The sequence below is a fragment of the Pseudophryne corroboree genome, chromosome 6 (assembly GCF_028390025.1).
Source record: "Pseudophryne corroboree isolate aPseCor3 chromosome 6, aPseCor3.hap2, whole genome shotgun sequence".
Lineage (NCBI taxonomy): Eukaryota > Metazoa > Chordata > Amphibia > Anura > Myobatrachidae > Pseudophryne > Pseudophryne corroboree.
Genome location: NC_086449.1, coordinates 204,784,918 through 204,810,493, shown reverse-complemented (window position 1 = coordinate 204,810,493; position 25,576 = coordinate 204,784,918). Strand labels below are relative to the sequence as shown.

At 47.4% G+C, this 25,576-nt stretch overlaps 1 protein-coding gene across 1 annotated transcript in view; it reads left to right on the top strand.

Annotated features, from left to right (window-relative positions):
• The window catches only part of LRRK1 (leucine rich repeat kinase 1), a 244,638-nt gene that overhangs the window by 37,983 nt on the left and 181,079 nt on the right, over nt 1-25,576 (top strand). The window contains exon 2 of the mRNA XM_063925660.1: nt 22,550-22,669. Coding sequence (XP_063781730.1) covers nt 22,603-22,669 — 67 coding nt within the window. The 5' untranslated portion in view covers nt 22,550-22,602. The remainder of the gene's footprint in view (nt 1-22,549; nt 22,670-25,576) is intronic.

Sequence of the window (25,576 nt, the reverse complement as noted above, 5' to 3'; positions counted from 1 at the left end):
TCATGTTATTGGCCTTGGCTTCGGCCAGGCGTGTGTCAGAATTGGCGGCTTTGTCATGTAAAAGCCCTTATCTGATTTTCCATATGGATAGGGCAGAATTGAGGACTCGTCCCCAGTTTCTCCCTAAGGTGGTATCAGCTTTTCACTTGAACCAACCTATTGTAGTGCCTGCGGCTACTAGGGACTTGGAAGATTCCAAGTTACTGGACGTAGTCAGGGCCTTAAAAATTTATATTTCCAGGACGGCTGGAGTCAGGAAAACTGACTCGCTTTTTATCCTGTAGGCACCCAACAAAATAGGTGCTCCTGCTTCTAAGCAGACTATTGCTCGCTGAATTTGTAGCACAATTCAGCTGGAGCATTCTGTGGCTGGATTGCCGCATCCTAAATCAGTAAAAGCCCATTCCACGAGGAAAGTGGGCTCATCTTGGGCGGCTGCCCGAGGGGTCTCGGCTTTACAATTTTGCCGAGCTGCAACTTGGTCAGGGGCAAACACGTTTGCTAAATTCTACAAAATTGATACCCTGGCTGAGGAGGACCTTGAGTTCTCTCATTCGGTGCTGCAGAGTCATCCGCACTCTCCCGCCCATTTGGGAGCTTTGGTATAATCCCCATGGTCCTTACGGAGTTCCCAGCATCCACTAGGACGTCAGAGAAAATAAGATTTTACTCACCGGTAAATCTATTTCTCGTAGTCCGTAGTGGATGCTGGGCGCCCATCCCAAGTGCGGATTGTCTGCAATACTTGTAAGTAGTTATTGCCTAACTAAGGGTTATTGTTGAGCCATCTGTTGATAGGCTCAGTTATATTTCATACTGTTAACTGGGTGTAGTATCACGAGTTATACGGTGTGATTGGTGTGGCTGGTATGAGTCTTACCCGGGATTCAAAATCCTTCCTTATTGTGTCAGCTCTTCCGGGCACAGTATCCTAACTGAGGTCTGGAGGAGGGTCATAGTGGGAGGAGCCAGTGCACACCAGATAGTACCTAATCTTTCTTTTAGAGTGCCCAGTCTCCTGCGGAGCCCGTCTATTCCCCATGGTCCTTACGGAGTTCCCAGCATCCACTACGGACTACGAGAAATAGATTTACTGGTGAGTAAAATCTTATTTTTTTTTTAATCTTCTATTCTTTTCTAGTCCAGTCTTATATAAGGGAGTGACTTGGATTTAAATCAGATCTTTGCTGCCTACTCTCAGAGAACGACTGCATACAGTACCTCACAACTGTCCCGATTTTCGCTGTTTTTTTGGGTCTGTACCGCTGTCCACCCGTGGGCCGCAGTGTCCCGCGGTGGGGGGCAGTAGGGAGGCTCCAGACACTCGCTGCTCTGCTCAGTTCAGAGCAGAGCAGCGTTGAACAGACGCTGTGCGCATGCGCCAAGCATCTATTCACTAGAGAGGGAGGTATAGGGGGCATGCCAGCAGCTCCCAGAGCGCTGGCCATGCCCCCATACCGACGAAAAACGGGGGTGGCTCGCGATCGAGTCACTCCCGTGAAGCCACGTCCTCTTTTCTATAGGCCACACCCTTCTCAGAAAAGTGCGGCTTCGCCTCGCCGATGTGTTCCTCCTTCACTTCTCCCAATGTTGGGAGGTATGCGGCTGTAATGATGGCAAAACAATGTGGTGATGATAGAAATGCCTTGTTCAGATTTTTTATTTTTTTATTTTTTAATATTGTTGATCTATACCCTATAGCAGTGGTTCCCAAACTCCGGTCCTCAAGTACCCCCAACAGGTCATATTTTCCAGGTCTCCTCACAGGATTGCAAGTGAAATCATTTCCTTCACCTGTGGGTCTTTTAAAATGTGTCAGTGAGTAATGAATACACCTGTTCATGTTTTCCAGGTTACCTAGCGGTTGAACAGGTGTATTCATTACTCACTGACACATTTTAAAAGACCCACAGGTGGAGCAAATTATTTCACTTGCAATCCTGTGAGGAGACCTGGAAAATATGAACTGTTGGGGATACTTGAGGACCGCGGTTGGGAACCACTGCCCTATAGTATACACTGCTTCTAAAAAGCAGCCTGTTCTTATAGACACAAGTCAGTAACTACTGGTGCACTTAGGGTATTTCATAGTATCAAGTGAGCAAGTTTTTAATAATTTTATGAAGAATACATCAAAATATTTAGTGAATGTATCCACGTTAATGAATGGGTGCTCGTTCATATTAAATTCGTTTGACGTCTTTCTATAAATGTTTCTATGTTATCAATTACCTGGAAACACTCTTCAATTAGGCAGGTCCATGTGGTAAAACACTTAACCTTGAACATGACAAGCTTTTCACTGTCCAATCAATGCAAATTGTCAATATCAAAAATTAATGAGTGCTCCCGGAAGCTTAATCTATAACCATTAGACGCATTCCCTTGTAATAATTTGATTTGTTCCTGTTTTGTGAAGTATAGATATCTTCGTGATACATGGTACAGGATGCATTACTGTAGCATCTGCCCCCCATCTAGCTGTGTATGTTTTCTGGTCATTAGAAGCTTGATCATATCGCTCTTGCCTGTGGTAGAAATAAAACCGCAATGTACTGTGCTACCCGTCTGCTGTCTACAGTCTGCTTTTTACAGTAGTTATCATCTTCATCATTTGTAGCATTGGCTTCTTAAAAGCAAGATCTTTTTGTTACGCTGGTTTGTCTAGAGACAGGGCCGGCTCTACCATTAGGCAGCTTTAGGCGGCTGCCTAGGGGCGCCGGTCCCTGGAGGGCGCCACTGAATTCATCTAGAAAAAAACTGAAGGCTGTCTCTGTATGCGGCCTCCTCTTATTACATTGTGCTGGCTACTGTTGTGGGTCTAATTAGGTGCAGCTGCCACTATCAGGCTGTGCCACATACTGCCTCAGCGCTTCCTCCGTGCTGACACGTGTAACATTAAGTCTTGTGAAGGCACATAGGATAGAGCTGTAACTATGGCTCTCAGCAACAAGCAGCACCTGACTACATGTCTGCACCCAACAGCGTCGCTGTAATGCAGCTGCCGCCTGTAAGAGGAACCATGCCAGTTACGAAGAAAAACGTGTACAGCTTTTAGGTAAGTAACCCATGGGGGTTTCTGCGGGACCACAGACAGTACAGATCTTACAGGTGGTTTGCATTTGTATACAACATGATAGAGAAAACAGGCACTGGGGCACAATACAGGACATATTGTTTACAATATACTTTTTCACTTTAAAAGTCCTTGAGTGTTGTCCCTTTTTTCTGCATATGTAAAATGATGCAATTCAGCCCTGCCCACCTAGTGGCCAACTGCATCTCCCCTCTGAGAGGTGGTGGTGGTGGTGGGGCCTGCAGGTTGGGTGGTCTTCAGGTTGCCGACTGTCGGGATCCCGGCACACAGTATACCGGCGCCGGAATCCCGAGAGCCGGCATACCGACAGTTTTTCTCCCTCATGGGGGTCCACGACCCCCTGGAGGGAGAATAAATAGCGTGGCGCGTGTAGGGGCTCATTTGCGCTCGCCACACTGTCGGTTTTTCCAAACTTGTTTAAAAAACCCCTACAGTCCCAGTTTTCAGGATATATCCATGCTTGAGCATAGATGGGTAAAACAAAAAAAAATGACTGAGGTACTGATTAAGTGATCTGTGATTAAAGGGTCTATGTACTAAGCAGTGGAGAGAGAGAAACTACCAACCAACCAGCTCCTAACTGTCATTTCTGCTGCGGGGTACACTGGGCTCCACAAGGAAAGACATAGGGGTGAAGAGTAGGATCTTGATCCGAGGCACCAACAGGCTCAAAAGCTTTGACTGTTCCCAGAATGCATAGCGCCGCCTCCTCTATAACCCCGCCTCCCTGCACAGGAGCTCAGTTTTGTAGTTGGTGCCGCAGATAGCAGGCACATAACAGAGGGGCTGCTCTGGGCAGCCCTAAGAAGAGCTTTATGAAGAAAAGTGAAGACTTCAAGGGCTGTGGCAGTGTGTACATATCTAGTGACATTCAACTGCTGCAGCTCCATCTCTCCCCAGCGGCGCTGTACACTCCCGAGCCCTGGTTGCCGGGTAACTACAGCAGGAGGCTCCGGTTTTCTTCTGGTCAGGCACACACAACGGGGGCTCTCCGGGATCGCGTGTCCGCGCTTCGGGAGGTGGTGAGTGGGTCCTGCTCGCGGGACCCGTGCTTTATCGCGATCCGGCGTGGTCGGTGGAAGGCGGGCCGCGCGCGCTGGAGGTGGACACTGTGGCAGTACAGGCGATCCCACTAGATCACCAGGGCATGGGTGCAGGTCAGATTTTCCCTTAAAACCTTTTTATGCGTAGCCCACAGTACCTGGTGGTTTTGCCAGCAGAGGGGATAAGGTTTGGACCTGGAGCCCCTCCCCCAGCCCCAGGGCACCATTTCCAGCAAATGTTCCCGCCCTGGAGCTGCATATCTGTCTCTCCCTCACTCCCTGTCAGTGTCTGGGCGCCATTTCTCTCAGCTACACTGTTCCTGGGACTGCTTGGGCAAATCCTCCTGTGTAAAGCCGCCTGGTTGTCAGCGCTGTGACTTTACATGACACTTAAGTATTCTACATGTCAATTAGACAGTGTTAGTTAAGAGAGTGCATTTAGTCAGGGTTCTCTGGTACAAGTACCCTGTGATATACATCCAGTTCTTACTGTGCAGTGTTATATCTATTGACTACATAGCTATATAATAAGCAAATCCAGTGCAGTATTATTGTTAGTAATAACCTCTGCATTGTTTAACTGTGACTATCTGTGTGTGCATTAGCTTGCTGAGTGGTTTCCATTTCGTGTCTCTCACTCAACTTGCTATCCCTATATTCTATAACCTGAGGGGGCTTGGTGTGTCAGGTTTTATATTTATATAGGATTTTTACAAGATATACTTTAATACGTATTTTTCTCTGTGATTTTAGTCACTATATCTCTCCTGTATCTTACTGTGCAGTGTTATATCTATTGACTACATAGCTATATAATAAGCAAATCCAGTGCAGTATTATTGTTAGTAATAACCTCTGCATTGTTTAACTGTGACTATCTGTGTGTGCATTAGCTTGCTGAGTGGTTTCCATTTCGTGTCTCTCACTCAACTTGCTATCCCTATATTCTATAACCTGAGGGGGCTTGGTGTGTCAGGTTTTATATTTATATAGGATTTTTACAAGATATACTTTAATACGTATTTTTCTCTGTGATTTTAGTCACTATATCTCTCCTGTATCTCTGCTTGTGCTGACTACACTGTGCAGGGGTTTGGGCAAGAGGTATTGTGCTGCTGACATTTGTACTGTTACCTGATACTGCAAGTTATATCATGTCTGCTTCTGAAGGTAACGGTTCTGGGGCTGAACACACTGCCGTTGTTGCTGATGCCACAGATCACTATGAGGAGACTACAGCAGCTGTGGGCTCTGGTTCTGGGGGCTCCTTTCCCCCCAGTGGGACTGTGGCAATGGGGGTACATAATGACCCACCATGGGCTACTTTCTCCACGCTTCTACATACGCTAGTTACTAAACTAACACCCCCTATGGGACCTCCTATGCCGGTGCAACCGTATGTGGTCCCCGCAGCTAACCCGCCGTGGGCGGATACTTTATCTGCTCAATTGATGAAGTTGAACCAGTCCTTGACTAATAAAAAGTCTGACTCTCACTCGCCTAACCCCAAGGGGTCCTCTAAGCGAGCTCTTATCTCCTCACAATCCACTGCTGTCACTGACACCTCGTCTGATGAAGATGGCGCTTACACTGACCCCACAGATTCTGACACAGATACTGCTGATGGGGAGGGTAGTTCACATGTGGATGTTCCTGATCTTTTGGAGGCTATTAAGTTAATTTTACAGATTACGGATGATCCCGAGCCATCCGACCCTCCTAAGAAACCAGATACGTTCAAGTGTCAGAAGATGGTTAAACATGTTTTACCTCACTCTGACCACCTAGTGGATATACGTCAGGAACCCTGGGGAAACCCGGGTAAGAAGTTTGTGCCTCAAAAGAAGATGCTGGCTCGCTTTCCCCTCGCGCCAGAGCTGTCTAAAAATTGGGAAACGCCTCCTCCAGTGGACTCACATGTGGCTAGGATGGTGGTTTCCTCATCTCTACCTGTCACTACCGTCACATCTCTAAAAGAGCCTACAGATAAACGTGTGGAGGGTTGTCTGAAAGCGATTTACACCCTCACGGGTGCTGCACAACGGACCACTATTGCAGCAACATGGGCTGCAGAGGCTATTGAAGCATGGGCCCTAGAGTTAGAAGCTGAAATCTCTTCTGACCATGCTAGACAATGCTTGTCATATATTGTCACAGCTTCTCACTATATTAAAGAGGCTGCTTCTGATGCCGGTATCCTGGCAGCCAAGGCCTCTACTACAACAGTCCTGGCTCGCCGGATATTGTGGCTGAGATCCTGGTCTGTGGATCTGGACTCTAGAAAAACCCTGGATGTACTCCCTTTCAAGGGAGATATTCTGTTTGGGGAGGACTTGAATAAGATTGTGGCTGACTTGGCTACTGCCAAAACTGCCTGTCTGCCAAGTACCGCTCCTTCTGTGTCGAAGGCTAAAGGTACTTCCTTTCGCCCCTTTCGTCCTTCAGGTAAAACAAAAGGTCAGGCGTACAACAAGCAGGCCAGCACTTCCAAACCTGGTAAGCCGAAGCCCAAAAGAGCCTGGGCTGCCCGTCAGCCAGCTTCCAAGACCGATAAGCCTGCCGCATGACGGGGCGGGCCTCCCCCTAAGGGATCCCAGGGTGGGGGGCCGGCTTCTAGGGTATGCCCAGGAATGGTTGAAGACGACTTCAGATGCCTGGGTACGGGAAGTCATCACTCGAGGTTACGCCATAGCCTTAAAAAACCGACCCCCTCATCGATTTTGCCGGACAGACGTTCTGTTGGACCAGACAAAGGCAAGCACTCTACATTCGGTGGTACAGACCCTTCTGGATACAGGAGTCGTAGTACAGGTGCCTCTTGCTCAGCGGGGCCGGGGGTACTATTCTCCGCAGTTTCTGGTCCCGAAACCGAATGGGTCCTCCCGGCCCATTCTCAACCTCAAGGCATTGAACAGGTTTGTGAAAGTTTCCAAGTTCCGGATTGAAACCCTTCGCTCTATAGTTCTGGCCTTGGAACCTGGGGACTGCATGGTCTCCCTGGACCTACAGGATGCTTACCTGCATATTCCTATAGCAGTGTCACATCAGCAATACCTGAGGTTTGCGATTGGCAACCTCCATTACCAGTTTCGGGCGTTACCTTTTGGTTTGACTACGGCTCCGCGAGTCTTCACCAAAGTTATGGCGGTGATGACGGTGGTACTCCGCCGTCAAGGGGTCAGGATACTGCCGTATCTGGGCGACTTGTTAATCCTGGCAAATTCCCCAGAACTTCTCCTACGTCATCTGGATATGACTGTCCAGTTTCTACAAGCCCACGGGTGGCTCATCAACTGGAAGAAATCCTCCCTTGTCCCTGCTCAGAGCATGGTGCACCTGGGAGCGCAATTGGACACTCACAACCAGCGGTTGTTCTTGACTCAGGAGAAAGTCCTGAAGCTTCAGGACAGGATTCGTTGCTTCCTTTCTCGTCCGCAAGTGTCGATACATTCGGCGATGCAGGTGCTGGGCCTCATGGTATTAGCATTCGACATGGAGTATTCTCAATTCCATTCTCGCCCCCTCCAGAGGCTGATTCTAGTGGGACGGCCTGCCACACCGGATCAGGTCTTACATGATCTCATTGACTCCGGAGGTCCGTCTGTCGCTGCACTGGTGGCTCCAGGACCAACAATTGTGCAAGGGCCATCCCTTCTGGATATCCGACTGGGTCCTGTTGACGACAGATGCCAGTCTCAGAAGTTGGGGAGCGGTGTTGGAGCATCACTCCCTTCAGGGTCGGTGGACAAAGGAGGAATCTCTCCTCTTGATCAACATTCTGGAATTGCGGGCGGTCTTCAATGCGTTGAACCTGGCCCAGCATTTAATTCAGAACCGTCCTGTTCAAGTACAGTCGGACAACGCCACCACAGTGGCTTACATAAATCATCAAGGCGGCACTCGAAGCCATTTGGCAATGAAGGGAGTCTCACGGATTTTACATTGGGCGGAACGCCATCTACCGGCCATATCGGCAATATTCATTCCGGGAGTCCTGAATTGGGAAGCGGACTTTCTCAGTCGTCAGGACGTACACGCCGGAGAGTGGGGCCTCCATCCAGAAGTGTTTCAACTCCTAGTGGAAAAGTGGGGCCTTCCAGACGTAGATCTGATGGCATGTCGACACAATCACAAGGTTCTGGTCTTCGGAGCAAGGACGAGGGATCCTCAAGCAGCATTCGTGGATGCGCTGCGGTGCCGTGGAGTTTTCAACTGCCGTACGTGTTGCCTCCGGTGTCACTTCTGCCCAGGGTAATTCGGAAGTTCAAGCAAGAAAGAGGAATTCTGCTTCTCATAGCTCCAGCGTGGCCCAGACGGCACTGGTTCTCAGACCTGTAGGGCCTATCGTCAGAGCGTCCAATTCTGCTTCCAAAAATGCCCAGACCTTCTCGTTCAGGGCCCCTGTGTCTACCAGGACCTAGCCCAGCTGTCTTTGACAGCGTGGCTCTTGAAGCTTCCGTCTTAAGGGCTAAAGGGTTTTCTGAGGCGGTCATTCAAACTATGTTGCGGGCCCGGAAACAGGCTTCTGCTCGGATTTACTATAGGGTCTGGCATTCTTACTTTGTTTGGTGCGCATCTAATGATTATGACGCTTCCAAGTTTAGTACAGCCAAGTTGTTGGCCTTTCTTCAGCAGGGCCTGGACTTAGGCCTGCGTCTGGCCTCCCCCAAGGTTCAAATATCTGCCTTGTCGGTGTGGTTTCAGAGAAAGATTGCGACCTTACCTGATGTGCATACCTTTACTCAGGGTGTGTTGCGTATCCAACCTCCCTATGTCCTGCCTGTGGCTCCTTGGGACTTGTTGGTGGTTTTGGAGGCGTTACAAGAGTCTCCGTTTGAACCTCTTGGTTCAGCTGATCTTAAGTGGCTTTCCCTTAAGGTGGTGTTTCTGCTTGCTATTGCTTCAGCTAGAAGAGTGTCGGATTTGGGTGCCTTGTCTTGTAGTTCCCCATATCTGATATTTCACCGTGACCGGGCGGTTCTAAGGACTCGTCCCGGATATTTACCTAAGGTGGTTTCTTCGTTCCACCTTAACCAGGAGATTGTGGTACCGGCCTTTGTCTCTCCTGATCTATCTCCCAAAGAGCGGTCTTTGGATGTGGTACGGGCTCTCCATATCTACGTGAAGAGAACTGCTTCTATTAGGAAATCTGATTCTCTCTTTGTGCTGTTTGGATTTCACAAACGGGGCTGGCCTGCTCACAAGCACACCCTGGCCAGTTGGATAAGAATGGTGATTGCACATGCTTATGTGAGGGCTGGTCTGTCAGCTCCTGCTCATATTACGGCCCATTCTACTCGGTCTGTTGGACCTTCTTGGGCAGCCCGCCGTGGTGCGACCCTTGAACAGTTGTGCAAGGCGGCTACGTGGTCTTCTGTGAACACGTTCATAAGGTTCTATGCCTTCGATACTGCCGCTTCCCAGGATGCTTCCTTTGGACGCCGGGTTCTTGTGCCCGCTACAGTGCGTCCCCTCCCATAAGGAACTGCTTTAGGACATCCCCTATGTCTTTCCTTGTAGAGCCCAGTGTATCCCGCAGCAGAAAATGAGTTTTATGGTAAGAATTTACCTTTGTTAAAACTCTTTCTGCGAGGTACACTGGGCTCCACAAGGCGCCCACCCTGACGCACTTAGCTTCTTTGGGTTGGTATGGCATTAGCCGCTGACACTTCTCCTGTCGTGAGAGTGTGGTGTATGTGGCTACTAACCGTTGTCGTCTCTTTTCCTGCTACTGCATTGGGCTGGTTAACTAAAAACTGAGCTCCTGTGCAGGGAGGCGGGGTTATAGAGGAGGCGGCGCTATGCATTCTGGGAACAGTCAAAGCTTTTCAGCCTGTTGGTGCCTCGGATCAAGATCCCACTCTTCACCCCTATGTCTTTCCTTGTGGAGCCCAGTGTACCTCGCAGAAAGAGTTTTAACAAAGGTAAGTTCTTACCATAAAACTAGTTTTTTTCAAACACAGCCTGTAACATGACAGGAGCTGATTGGCGAGTTCTTTATCTCCGTCCACTTTATCTCTCTCATAGGGGTATATTCAATAAGTGTCGGAAGCTGCCGTCCTGTCGGAAAGACGACAGCTTCCGACAGATTTAGGTCGAAAGGGGTACCGACCTATTCATTAGGGAGGCATTTTTTCCGACAAGTCGGGAATTCCGATTATTGTTAAAGTCGGATTGAGACCGTCGGTAACGACCAAATCCGACAGGATTTGGCCGTTCATTGAATAGGTCCTGTTGGATCCATTCCGACAAATGCATGTCAGAATGGATCCGACTTTAATTGAATATACCCCTAAGGCTTAGTACATAGGGGGTCATTCCGAGTTGCTCGCTAGCTAGTTTTAGCAGCCGTACAAACGCTATGCCGTTGCCCACTGGGGAGTGTATTTTAGCTTAGCAGAAGTGCGAACGCATGTGCAGCCGAGCTCTGCAAAAACAGTTTGTGCAGTTTCAGAGTAGCTCTGAACCTACTCCGCGCTTGCGATCACTTCAGCCTGTTCGAGTCCGGATTTGACGTCCTACACCTGCCCAGCCATGCCTGCGTTTTTTCAGACATGCCTGCGTTTTTGCAAACACTTCCCGAAAACGGTCAGTTGACACCCAGAAACGCCCCTTTCCTGTCAATCTTCTTGCGGCCGTCAGTGCGACTGAAAACTTTGCTACAACCTGTGCACAACCACAACGGGCTTTGTACCCGTATGACGCGTGTGCGCATTGCGGCCCATACGCATGCGCAGAAATGCCGATTTTTAGCCTGATCGCTGCGCTGCGAACAACGACTCGGAATGACCCCCATAGAACCCTATGTGATCTGTGCTCAAGCATGGTAACATAAAAAGCAGGGCTGTTAGAAGGATTTAGTTTGGGAAAACATCATCTTTATGTACTATGACCATTTTGCACACTGTTAAGGTGCACAAAACACTGGTGGGTTTGCAGTGGCGGATTAAACCCTGTGGAGGCCCCTAGGCAGTCGAAATCTCGGGGTCCCCCTTCCCAAATTATCTCCTAATACATTTTTAATTTTGCCAAACAATTTTAACAAATCAATCACAAAACAAACTTAACAATTATTAATGTTATTAACCAAAGTAACATATTATTATGTTATTAAACAAAGATGATGATATATTATTAAACAATATTCCACCTTATTATTAAACATACTAATACGACCTGGGAATTTCCCAGCTCACACCCGGGTATTTACCTTCAGCAAAGTCCAGGGTTGTTGCTCAAGATCCCTTTTTCAACACTACACCTGAGACCTGGGAAATTCCCGGGTCGTTCCCTTTCAGATATAAGCCAGGTCTGCCCTGGCATTTTACAAGCCAGGGCTGCCAGGCTGCTGTACACGCACATACATTTCATACACACACGTCACATACATGTCATTACGATAGCCCCGAACAGCCTATCAGAGGCTTCTAAGTAGGGTTGCCAATCCCGGGATCGGCAGGATCCCGGGATTTAGGCCCAAAAACTGTCGGGATTCAATCTCTGGATTGGAAGCGGCAAAGCTCTAATCCCGGGGATTGAGGGATCAGGCGGCCCTTTGTTTTTTTTTAAGCCAAGCAGCGTTGAGCATCCTCAAGACACTCAGACGCTGCCTCCTCCCGGCTCCCCCGCACGTCATGCTGCCTTGTCCGCCGTCACCCACTGAGACAGACGGATGTGTCCCACCCACCTGCCCTCTTCGTATGGTGAGATGTGTGTGCGGGGCAGGGCGAGGGTGCGGACACATAGGGAAAAGCCTATCCCGGGTATCCCAGGAATCCTGGGATTGATCATTTTTCAATCCCGATACCAGGAATTGAAAAAATGGCCCGGGATTAGCCTCCTACTTCTCAGTGCGACCTGGGAGTAAATTCCCGGGTCGCACCATTCACACTTAACCCGGGTTGTCTACCCGGACGAATGTCCCGGGAAAGACCCTAGTCAATAGCAGGGGCGCCAACCCGGGTTGGTTCCTTTCAGACATACAGAAATCCCGGGTTGATGCGCGCAAAAACCTGGGATTTTAAAGTAAGCTTGAAAGGGGTATAACTCACAGTATAATACCCCTTTCACATCGCAGAAATAACCCGGTATCGACACGGCATATTGCCGTGTCGAAACGGGTCAGTGTGCGATGTGAAAGCGCCTTTGCCAAATTAGTGGGTCACCTGACCCGGTAATTCAACCCGGTTAAAAAGAAGGGTTATTACCGGGTTGAATACCGGGTCAGGTGCAGTATGAATGGGAGCCGTTTCGATGCGACACGGCTCCCATTCACAGCATAGGGAGAGGCGGTGCAGGAGATGAGCTCATCTCCCAGCGCCGCCTCCACCCCCGCCCCTGCTGCTGCTGCGCCCCCCGCTGCTATGGCAACCGACCCGGTATATTGCCGGGTCGGAAAGCCAGCAGAGGAGAGCAAATGCCGGATCCCACCCGGTAAGGACACGTTTCTCTTACCGGGTAGGATTCGGCATTTGCGATCTGAAAGCAGCATTAGTTTCTCAAGGTTTCTTGTGCTTGCGCTCTAGTGGAATAACATTGAACTAAGTAGTGTACAGTATTTTCTCTATAGAGTCTTTAATGTAAAGTTTTGTTTCTTTGAGTTGATTCATTTTTTCTTTCTTTTGGAAACCATTTAGGAAAGTTTGATTATTATTATTTATTTTTTTCAAGATCAAATCAATATTATTTTGACCCGTTGTCGCGGGGGACCTAAAAGGCGCACGGCCCATAGGCCAGTGCCTACTCTGCCTGTTTGGTAATCCGTCACTGGGTTTGTTGAGAAAAGATCCCACACCTGTTATTTATTATACAATGTAAGTTGCAGAATATATTTCTAGTAAATCAAACAAATATGGCATACATTAACCCTGCCTTGGTAAATGCTGTACAAACCTCAAAAATTGATATGACAGTTGAAAAATGAGTGTTGATCAGTGAAACTTTGTATTTTCCCCTACTGCATAGTTCCCTGTCCACCTTTCCCAAATTCCTGTCATTGCTCCTGCGACGTATTGCAGCACAGTTATCTCACTAGGGATATTTTTCCACATGAAGCACAAAAATTTCTATATTAGTATTAATTATTTCGGGATGCCGTTAATTTGCCGGCTGTCGGTATCCCGGTGGTTAGGATTCTGTCGCCGGATTCCCGACAGCCATCAATGCCGACAGCCAGAATCCTGACGCACAGGGTTTATTCCCACTCGTGGGTGTCCACGACCCCCATAGAGTGGTAATAGAACCTGTGGCGAGAGCGCAGCAAGCCCATAAGGGGACTCCATAAACTTTCCCCGCTGCCGGCATTCTTGCGGGCGGGATGCCGCTGTCTGTTTACTGACAGCCAGCATCTCGTCAGCGGGGAATAAGTATTTATTCCTTTATTTCTCTAACATCCTAGTGGATACTCGGGAATTGGACTTTAGTACCATAGGGGTATAGATCGGGTCCACTGGAGCCTGGCACTTTAAAAACCTTTAGTGTGTGTATGTGTGTGCTGGCTCCTCCCCTCTATGCCCCTCCTACCAGACTCAGTTTAGAAAAATGGCCCAAGGAGCTGGGTGCATTTCTGTGGAGCTCCAGAGAGTTTGCTTTATTTTTTATTTTAGTTCTTTATTTTCATGTAGTACTGGTTGACAACCAGTCTGCCTGCTTCGTGGGACTTAGAGGGGGGACCGAACCAACCTCCTGAGGGTTAATGGTTCATAATCCCAGCTGACAGGCCACTGAGCTCCTGAGGTGCTGTTTCACACCCCAATACTGTGTGTGCCCACACCAGCAGCTAGCCGACACCCTCTAACAGATGACGAAGATCGTCAGGTGTGCTGAGTCTCTACACCAGGGTCCTGGTTAACGGGTCCTCAGTGCGGTTTGACGGCATGTCACGTGGCGGTCATGGGCCACGAGTTGCGGTGCACGCCGCGGACTATACTGGCGCAGAGCTCACGGTTATTTAGGCTTTTGTGTGTACTGTTTTATGTGGAACAGCCAGTATAATCATGAAAGGGAGCGCGCGCCATTTCAAGAGGCGGGGCTTCCCGGAGAGCGGGACCAGCGGCGGGAAGGCGCCATTTCCTGCTGCTGCGGATCATCAAGGCTGCATGCACGCTGCTCCTCCACGGACCCACGCTGTTACAGACTCAGTACTGGTACCAGGGGGTCATAGCAGGGGGGAGTACAATAGTGGTAGCGCCGCTGCACGTTTCTAAGGTTATATATATAATTTTACACACTGTGCTGCTGTGTTTGGTGTGCTGGTCTCCGTTTATCTGTGTCACTCCAGGGGCTCTCTAGGGTCTGTGTGGAGGTGTTTTTTTTTCAGTGAGCTGCGCTGTATTACAGTGGTGTAAATTTGTCTGTTGACATGGTTATGTGTGCTACTTGTAACTCTACCCCTTCAGCTGGGTCCCTCATGTTCACAGGCACCTGCTTGGCTAGATAATTTTAAAAGCATGATTCAGACTGTAAATTCAGAATTAGCTGCAGCTAAAAAGGAGAGACATGTGTTGAAACAGTCTATTGATTGTATGGCTAAAGCAGCAGATACCAGAAAGGCTTCTCAGCCCCCTCTATTGGTTTCACATAAATGCTCACTGCCACAGGTGCTCCAGTCTGATTCTGACCAGCCTGATGTAGATGATGATGATATGGATGAGGACAGCTCTCTGTCCCCTGGGGTGGAGGCCCTCATTTATGCTGTAAGAGAGGTTCTTCACATACCAGATCAGGAAGCAGAACCAGATAAGGAGTTGTACTTTAATGTTAGACCCAAGACCTCAACCACTTTTCCTGTGTCTAATACCCCTTTTCCACTAGCTCAAAAAACACGGGTAAATGCACGGGGGCGCGCATTTACCCGTGTTTTTGGCAAGTGGAAAAGGGTAAACCCGGATCAAGTGACCCGTGAATCCTACCCGGCTATTTACCTGGGTAGGACACGGGAATGATCCGGGTAGGGTGTAGTGTAAACGGGAGCCGTGTCGATGCGACACGGCTCCCGTTTACACTGTATGGATGGGCGGCGCTGGGAGATCATGTGATCTCCCTGCGCCGCCCCTGCCGTGTAGCTAGAAGCGTCACCAACCCGGCATATGCCGGGTTGTGACTGCTAATGGGAAAGGGACCGAGCACGGGTCGCAGCAGGGGGCAGCTCCCGTGTCAGGCTCCCGGCTGCGACCCGTGCTCGTAGGTGTAAAAGGGGTATAAGTAATTAAACTCCCTGGCCAGGGAGGCAAGGATAAACCCTGACAAGAAATGTAAAATTCCTCAGAGGTTTTCATCTACTTTTCCCCTCCCAGCTGAGGACAGGAAGGTATGGGAAACCCCCCCCCCCCCCCCCATCAGTCGATACTTCTGACTCCAGACTGTCTTAAGAAATTGATACTGCTGGTGCCAGGGGCTATGGGGGTAATTCCAAGTTGATCGCAGCAGGAAATTTTTTAGCAGTTGGGCAAAACCATGTGCACTGCAGGGGGGGCAGATATAACATGTGCAGAGAGAGATAGATTTGGGTGTGGTGAGTTCAATCTGCAATCTAAATTGCAGTGTAAAAATAAAGCAGCCAGTATTTACCCTGCACAGAAACAAAATAACCCACCCACATCTAACTCTCCCTGCAAATGTTATATCTGCCCCCCCTGCAGTGCACATGGTTTTGGCCAACTGCTAAAAAATATCCTGCTGCGATCAACTTGGAATTACCCCCTATATCCCTTAAAGACCCTGTTGACCGTAACATTGAGACCACTCTCAAGGCAATATACGGCACCAGGCGTAGCACAGCGCCCCACAATAGTTTGTGGGTAGATTTCTAGGGCAGTAGTCAAGTGGTCCAATAATATTATTAATTTATTCGACACTCTGCCCCAGGATGAGGTCATTACTCTGCTGCAACACATACAAGATGCTGCAAATTTTATGAGCAAAGCTATAAAGGAATTGTGTAAGATAAATGGCTGCACTACTGCTATGGCAGTTTCGGCACGCAGAGCTCTGTGGTTGCGTCAATGGCCAGCGGATGCTGATTCCAAAAATAGAAATTCTTCCCTTTACAGGTGAAGCCTTGTTTGGGGACATATTAAATAAATGGATCTCCCAGGCAACGGAGGGTAAGTCTACCAATCTGCCATTGGCTGCGCCACCTGCTAGACGTTCTTACACAGGACCCTCCTTGCAGTCCTTTTGTGTGGCAAGGTTCAGTGGCAGGGGCCGGGGAGTCTCCACCACTCCGAGAGGATCTCATGGGAAGTCCCGTAAACCTGCAACTGCTGCATCCCTGGACCAGACCACCGGATCCCCTGCCGTTAAGCCTTCCGCTTGACGGTTGGCCCCAGCAGCAAGGTGACTTTCAGGTGGGTGCTCGCCTTCAACACTTCGCCCAAGTGTGGGCGAAGTCCTTCCGGGATCCTTAGGTGTGGGACCTAATTTCCCAGGGATACCGGCTGGAATTTCAAGCACTTCCTCCTTACAGATTTTTCAAATCGGGCTTACCAGTTTTGCCCGCTGCAAAAGTTACCTTGTATGAGGCTGTTCAAAAACTTTTTTGCAGACAGAGGAGGTGGTTCCGGTACCTCCTCCATTAAACAACAGGAGTTTTTATTCCAATTTTTTTCTCGTTCCAAAACCAGACGGTTCGGTGCGACCCATCTTAAACCTGTAGTCTCTAAACCTGAATCTGCGGGTGTTCAAATTCAAGATGGAATCTCTGCGAGCAGTGGTGTCCGGTCTGAAGGAGGGGGAATTCCTGGTATCTCTAGATGTCAAGGATGCTTACCTACACATTCCCATGTGGCCCCCTCATCAGGCTTACCTCAGGTTTGCCATCCTGGATGACCATTTCCAGTTTCAGGCCTTGCCCTTTGGCCTGTCCACAGCTCCGAGGGTCTTCACCAAAGTCATGGCGGAGATGCTGCTGCAAATGTGCATGATGGGAGTCACCATTGGCCTCTACTTGGATGATCTCCTGATAAAGGCTATGTCCAGGGAGCGTCTTCTGCACAGCATCGATCTGACGACTCGCCTGCTTGCGGATCATGGGTGGATCCTAAATTTTCAGAAATCTCACCTGGAACCGACCCAACGTCTTCAGTTCCTGGGAATGATACTGGATATTGTGTCTCAAAAGGTGTTTCTCCTGATGGACAAGGCCTTGGCTATCCAGGCTATGGTCCGCTCGGTGCTTTGTCCTCGCAAGGTATCCATACATCTTTGCATCCGCTTGTTGGGCAGGATGGTGGCTTCTTACGAGGCAACCCAATACGGCAGATTTCATGCCCAGCCATTTCAGCTGGATCTGCTGGATAAATGGTCGGGGTCTCGCCTTCACATGCATCAGGAAGTGACCTTATCTCCAAAAGCCCGGATTTCTCTATTATGGTGGCTACAAGTTCCTCACCTGGTTGAAGGCAGGAATTTGCCAGCCTCCGGGGTTGTGGTGCTGTGACCCTAGAGGCCCAGTTCCAGGGGATATGGTCAAATCAGGAATCTGCTCTACCGATAAACATCCTGGAACTCTGGGCAATTTACAATGCTCTTCTGCAAGCTTCCCATCTCCTGAAGGATCAGGCGATCCAGGTTCAATCGGACAATGCCACGGTGGTGGCATACACAAAACCGACAAGGAGGAACAAGAAGCAGAGTGGCAATGCGAGAAGTGTCAAAAATCCTCCTCTGGGCGAAGGCCAATGCAAGGGCCATCTCAGCCATATTCATTCTAGGAGTGGACAACTGGAAAGCAGACTTCCTCAGCAGACACGACCTCCATCTGGGGGAATGGGCCCTACATCCCCAGGTGTTTCAACAGTTAATTCACCGGTGGGGCTGTCCGCAGATAGATCTGATGGCTTTTCATCTGAACAAGAAGCTATGCCGTTACTGTTCCAGATCGAGGGATCTGCAGGCTGTAGCAGTGGACGCGCTGACGACACCATGGACGTACCAGTTTGTGTACCTGTTCCCTCCTCTACCGCTAATCCCAAGGTTTCTAAAAAGACTAAGAAGGGAAAGCGTTCAAGCAATTCTAATTTCCCCGGATTGGCCTCAACGGATGTGGTACTCGGACCTCCTAACCATGGCTCTGGAGGATCCCTGGCCTCTGCCGCTTCAAAAGGATCTTCTTCAACAATCCAGACTTACAGTGGCTACATTTGACGGTTTGGAAGTTGAGCGGCAGATTCTATCAAGAAAAGGTCTTCCCTCCAGAGTTATTTCCACCATGGTCCAGGCCAGGAAGATGGTTACGTCTAAACACAATCATTGTATCTGGAAAAAGTATGTTTCCTGGTGTGAAAGTAGAAAGGTTTCTCCCGTGGAATTTAGAATTGGTCGTTTTCTACTCTTCCTGCAAGCGGGAGTGGATATGGGCCTACGTTTAGGCTCCATCAAAGTGCAGATTTCGGCGCTCTTTATTCTCTTCCAGAAACAACTTGCCATGTTGCCGGAAGTACAAACTTTCCTAAAAGGAGTTCTTCATATGCAACCGCCCTTTGTACTTCCCACAGTGGGATCTCAATGTGGTGCTGTCCTTCCTTCAATCGGACTGGTTTGAACCCTTACATAGGGTGGATTTAAAATTTCTTAACAGGAAGACTATGATGTTATTAGCATTGGCGTCTGCCAGACATGTCTCTGAATTGGGGGCCTTATCCTGTAAGATCCCTTATTTGATTTTTTCATGAAGACAGGGCGGAACTCAGAACCCGATCTCTGTTTCTGCCAAAAATGGTTTCAGCTTTTCATGTGAATCAGCCCATTGTGGTTCCGGTGTTGTGTGATGCTTCCGTTGGTCCAGAGTCCTTGGATGTGGTGAGGGCTCTGAAGATTTATGTCAAACGGACTGCTCGTCATCGGAAATCTGATTCGCTGTTTGTCCTTTATGATGCCACCAAGATTAGTCGTCTGGCTTCTAAGCAATCAATTGCTCTTTGGCTCAGGTTGACCATTCAACAGGCCTATACTTCGGCGGCTCTGCCTTTGCCGACGTCTATTCAGGCCCACTCGACGAGGTCTGTGGGCTCTTCCTGGGCTGCTGCCTGAGGTGTCTCGGCCTTACAGTTGTGCCGAGCTGCTACTTGGTCTGGTTCGAACACTTTTGTGAAATTCTATCGGTTCGACACACACCTTGACCTTCAGTTTACAGGGGTCTCCGCACTCTCCCACCCGTTTGGGAGCTTTGGGACTTCCCCATGGTACTAAAGTACAGTTCCCCAGTATCCACTAGGACGTTAGAGAAAATAGGAATTTAATACCTACCGGTAATTCCTTTTTTCGTAGTCCGTAGTGGATACTGGGCGCCCGCCTCAGTGCTTCGATTCCTGCTTACCTGAGGTAAGTGTTTGGTTGGCCCACCGTTACTGTCCCATTTTGTTGTTGTGTTAGCTTTGCTATCCTTGTTAGGTTGGTGTTGCTATCCTCTGTTTTGGTTAGCGCCCTCCTTTCGGTTATGGTTGTGTGTTGGCTTAGTGCCTTACCGCTGTTGTACCTGTTTTCTTCTCTCGTGTTATGTCCGTCTCCTCGGGCACAGTTTCCTAGACTGAGTCTGGTTGGAGGGGCAAAGAGGGGAGGAGCCAGCACACACATGCACACACTAAAGGTTTTTAAAGTGCCAGACTCCAGTGGACCCGATCTGTACCCCTATGGTACTAAAGTACAGTTCCCCAGTATCCACTACGGACTACGAGAAAAGGAATTAACCAGTAGGTATTAAATTCCTATTTTCTGCAACTTTCAGACATTTTCTGCCAAACGTGTGCTGATTTGCCATTAACTCATTGGTAATGATTCAGGGACCGGTATTCTACAGAAAAAGGTTTATATTATATTGTAATCCAGTTGGTACAGGATTATTTGCAGCTATGATTACTAATGTGCTAAACATATAAAAGCTTGTGCATTTGTAAGGGTCAAGAATGCTGAATAAGATTTTCACTGTATATCATGGACATACCAGGGAATTGTCATGGTTGCATTTGGTCACATATGCTGGTCATATATCGTTGTAGGTGTCTAGCATGTTGGTCAGTACAGGTTGAGTATCCCATATCCAAATATTCCGAAATACGGAATATTCCGAATTACGGAATTTTTTCAGTGAGAGTGAGATAGTGAAACCTTTGTTTTCTGATGGCTCAATGTGCACAAACTTTGTTTAATACACAGTTATTAAAAATATTGTATTAAATGACCTTCAGGCTGTGTGTACAAGGTGTATATGAAACATAAATGAATTGTGTGAATGTACACACACTTTGTTTAATGCACAAAGTTATTAAAAATATTGGCTAAAATTACCTTCAGGCTGTGTGTATTAGGTTTATATGAAACATAAATGCATTCTGTGCTTAGATTTATGTCCCATCGCCATGATATCTCATTATAGTATGCAATTATTCCAAATACGGAAAAATCCGATATCCAAAATGCTTCCGGTCCCAAGCATTTCAACCTGAATTGCAGCATGATTGCACTTATGCCCAACAAAAATGCATTGAAATTGACAGGATCATTATCAAACATGTTGGAAAATCCGATGAAAGTTGACGTGTGTGGGAGCTTGGATTCCGGCTGATTAGACCACTTAAATGAATTGCTGAATGGATGGTGGGTTCTGTAGTTTGACTGTCGGGTTGAGTAGCAAGATTCAAGCAGGATTTTTGGCTTATTTCTTGGGATCAGTCTATTCTTTATTGACCGTTGGTCAGAAAAGCAACGTCTGCTTTTTGTTTTTTTGTGCTGTTAGAATGCCCATTTGGGTGCCTTTCATACTGTATGTCGGTGGTTCCCTATTGCATAAAGCAGTTAATAAAAGAATAATATTTAAGGGCTGCGAGATAAAGCTTGAAGCCAAATAGTAAAGAGTAGTTTACTTCCTCTTTTTGTGTGCATGCACGCGTGTGTGTGTGTGTGTGTGTGTGCGTTTCTTTTTCTTTACAAAAAAAAAAAAAATTATATCATTTCTGGGTCTGCTTTTCCAGAAAGGACCCAGTTGAGGATTGAGAGACATGTTGATAATTTATTTATAAAGTACATTCCTAATGTACTATCACATTATCTTTGCAAGATGATCCGGACAAATGGCTCCGGTCTCATTTTTGTGTTTATCATGATGTGCCCCCCCCCTTCCCCCACGCCACATCTGGTTGAAGATGTCATCTCGGGCTATCCTATTAGCCACATGCATGACGCTCACATCCAGTTCTCGGGTTATCTCTTGTGGCCATTTATACTCCACTTTGCTTGAGCCTTCCAATCAATTGCACTAACTATTGAGACATACTTGCCTGTTTTTGAAAAAGCATTTCAGTGATTTTGGTAATGTAACACCTATCAGCATTGATGTGTACTATTACATCGGAGAGGCGTGTCATGGAAGTGAATTTCATGTAAATGAGCCCCAAAGTTAGTAAGTTCTATTTGTTGAAGTAAAGACACTTACCGGTATATTTTGCAGGATTCGTTTGTGTATTGTTTTTTTACAAGAGGATCCATATACTGTAAGTGTCCACAAGAAACCGTATTTAAATTGCATGTAGCCATAGGGATCATTGTGCCTTATAACCAATGCAGGGAAATGGCTCTGATGATCCCATTTGAATGTATATATCTCTGATTTCCCCCCCCCCCCCCCCCCCCCAGACTGTAACAGCTACATAATACCCCTTTCACACCGCACAAATAACCCGGTATCTACCCGGCATATTGTCGGGTCGTCAAGGGTCAGCGTGCGGTGTGAAAGCACCATAGCTGAAATCCCGGGTCACCTGACCCGGCATTTCAACCCGGGAATAAAGCAGTGTTATTCCCGGGTTGAATACCGGGTCAATGGCAGCGTAAACGGGCTACCGGGTCGATGCGACCTGGGACTCGTTCACTACAACAAGGAGAGGCGGCGCGGAGCTGATCTCATCTCCCAGCGCCGCCTCCACTGCCGGCTCCGCCCCTGCCGCTATGGCAACCCGCCCGGCATATTGCCGGCTCGGGGAAGCCAGCAGCAGCGTCCAATGCCGGATCCCACCCGGGAAGGACCCATTTCCAATTCCCGGGTGGGATCCGTTTTCTCTTTGCATTAGTCCACATTGTCGATTGTTTGTAATTTTCTGATATCTCTTAGTACATGTTCCAATAAAATCATTAGCGATACCATTGATACTGTTATTGCAATGTGGTTAGCATGCTGTTGGATCAGTAGTACGTGCCGCTCTTTTTCTTCCCTTTCTATATCTTTCATCTGTACTTCCCCCTGTCCACACTGTTTGCTCTGTGTAACTGATTTCTTCCTATTTGGTAAATATGTATTCGTTTCATGAATCTGTAAACTGTAAAAACTTTAGATAAGTGTGTGATCATGAGGTAAGGAATCTGTGAAGCTATGGCACTTGAATCTATTGTAACCAGAAAATCTTTTGTTTTCTGACAGATGGCCATTTGTAATTGTTTTTTGTTACACTGCCAGTGGGCTGGTTCCTGAAGATGTACTGGTGTGTTGGAGTTGAAGCATGTGCTGGAAGCCGTGCTGGAAGCATGGATTCACACAATGGTGAGTGTACTACTGACTATATATAACCACTGTCACATGTTCTCAGTGCCAGCCACAAAATCTACCATCATTAATAACAGCCATGCCAAAGATGAAAGTGGTGTAAGTGGTCTGTAATAGGACGTGCTTACTTCGGCAACGTTCAGCCAGGGCGCGCTGATGGAATTGCCGGCTATGGATAGTTGCGTGGAAGCATAAACACGTCAGTTTTCAGAGGTATCTTTTTGCACCAGGCATGGGCTGGCACAGTTGTGCACAGATGATAATGACAGGTATGAAACCAGGCTTAAGGATAGGGGTGGACCAGCTGCAAAGAGGCATACAGCTCTGAATATGGGCAAATATATGCAGTTCCATGCACTCAGTGTAGGTACAGATACAGCCATCTTGCATTAAGCTCTGCATCAGCCGCTAAGTATCGGGCTTTCAGACGTGCTGTATTCACTGTATATGGATACATTTCAGTAACATATTTAAGTTGCATAGATGAAAGCGCCCACGATGTTTGATGTGTACACATGTGGGGTCAGTTCAGTTAAGGATGAAGGGGGAAGTTGCCAATGCAACAGCATATAAACAGTGGCAACAGCGGCTAAATTTGCCCCCATCACACGCTGATCTCGCACTGGACTCGCAGACTTTTGTGTTCAGCCCTTTGGACCTGAGAAGAAAAATCAGCGAGACCGGTAGGATCGGAAGTAAGGCAAATAGCCGCACTTACTAATAGGGATGAGAACATCGCCCCTAAATGAATTGACTTCATGATGTCTTTGCTTTTTAAACCTAATTCTTTGTAAATGACCCATTTTCCTCTGTGTATATGAGGTAGGATGCTTCCTGTAACACTGTGGGCTATAAACTGGAATGCGGTAACACATTATTGTGACTAAATCTTAAAATAAACCTCTGGGAAAGGAAAACATGACCAGTTTTACTTCAAGAAAAGAAACAGACGGTGCATGAAAAACAATATATGGAACGTTTGTTCTGGTGACTTCAATTCCAGGATGTCACTGACTCTCGTGTGGAAAATTCAATGTCATTCACTGTAATATAGCAATGGCACTGTCCCTGCCCTGACGTTATCCGATATAACCAAATAAATATATTATATTGAATCATATGGTACAGCACTTAGCATTCCTTCATAGCTTGTAAAAAGCAGGCAATTACTAGTTTTCTGATAGTTTCAATAAATATATGTATTCTGCATGTTATATGGCTGTGTATATACACTTCCCTGAATTTGACTTAAATAGCTGCCCAAACAGACTGTTACTCTGATAACTTAGAGGCATTTCAGCTATTGATGATTAACGATTGTGTAGGTCACTTAATAAAACAACAATTTGACCTTGGTTTTAATATAAAATATAATCCAATCATTTTGCTTGCATGTACTATGAAGGTTTACACTCTGACACTTACAGTAGCTGGTAGTTGCATCTGTGTGCTGCTGTCTTGTACATTAAGCTGACCACAGACTGGGCTTTACTGTCTGGGGCTATGTTTCTGCAGATTCGTCCCTATCCCTCTTGTGTTTAGTGGATCTTCCTAGACTTGGGGTATTGATCTATCAGACAGCAAAGCCATAAGTCTGACCTTACCAATGTAAGCCGTAATTTCTGCAGTCTGCAGAGTTGTTTTGACAGCTTAATACTCCGAAATTCTCCTTTTACTGGTCTAGACTAAGCGCTACATAGAAAATTAATAACATTTTATGATTTATTTATTTTATGATCTAAATAGGGAATCACAATAGGAAATGGATGAAGCAGAGAATAAACCATCCTTTTTTAGTTCCTATACAGTAAATTACCACTACAAATAACAGACTACAGTTTCCAAATAGCTTTATAAATACTGTATATACGGCATGCCTAATTATATTGTTCAGATAAATGTTTATAATGTATGTACAGTAAGTGCAATGACCGTAGAAGACAGACTTCTTCTACATGACAGCTGCTGTGTGTGAGGGTGGACAATGGGCCTAAGTCAGACCTGATCGCTTGGCTGCGTTTTCGTACAGCGGGCGATCAGGTCTAAACTGCACATGCACCGCAATGCGCAGGCGCGTCGCATAGGTGCAAAGCGGATCGCCGCTCAGCAATGGGTTTGTGAGAATAATCCATTTGCACGGGCGCTCCCAAGGAGATTGATAAGAAGAAGCCGTTTGTGGGTGTCAATTGACCGTTTTCAGGGAGTGGTTGGAAAAACGCAGGCGTGTCCATGCGTTTGCAGGGAGGGTTCCTGACGACAATTCCTGTCCTGAACAGGCTGATGTGATCGCAGCGGATCAGTAAGTGCTGGGCTGCGCAGAGACTGCACAAAATGTGTCTGTACAGTTCTGCTACACATGCATTCGCACACTTGCAAAGCTAAAATACACTCCTCTATGGGTGGCGACTATGCAAACGCAGGACTGCAAAAAAAACCTAGCGAGCGATCAGGTCTGAATTAGGCCCAATGTCGTGAGGGCTCAGATATGTATGTACAGTGGCTTGAGAATAGAGATGTGCACTGGCCTATTTTTGCTGGTTTTAGTTCTAATCATCACTGGGTTCTGGTTTTGGATTCGGTTTTGATACAACTACCACACGTGTTTTGTATCTGTATTTTTTTATTTTATTTAATTGATAAAAACATCTAAAACCAAATAATTTTATGCTTTTTTTTTGTTTTGTTCCTACAGTATTTTAACCTCAATAACATTTATTTTCTCACAATAATAGTGGCAGGGAGGAGCAAAGGGTGACAGCTGGAGGCAGTGGGTAACAGGGAGAGGCTCAGGGTGACTTGGGGTGGCTGAGGGTGTCAGTAAGTGACAGTGGAAGGCAGATTGTGACAGTGGGAGTGGCAGTGGTTGTCTGGCTCAGGATGACTGGGGAGGCTGAGGGTGTCAAT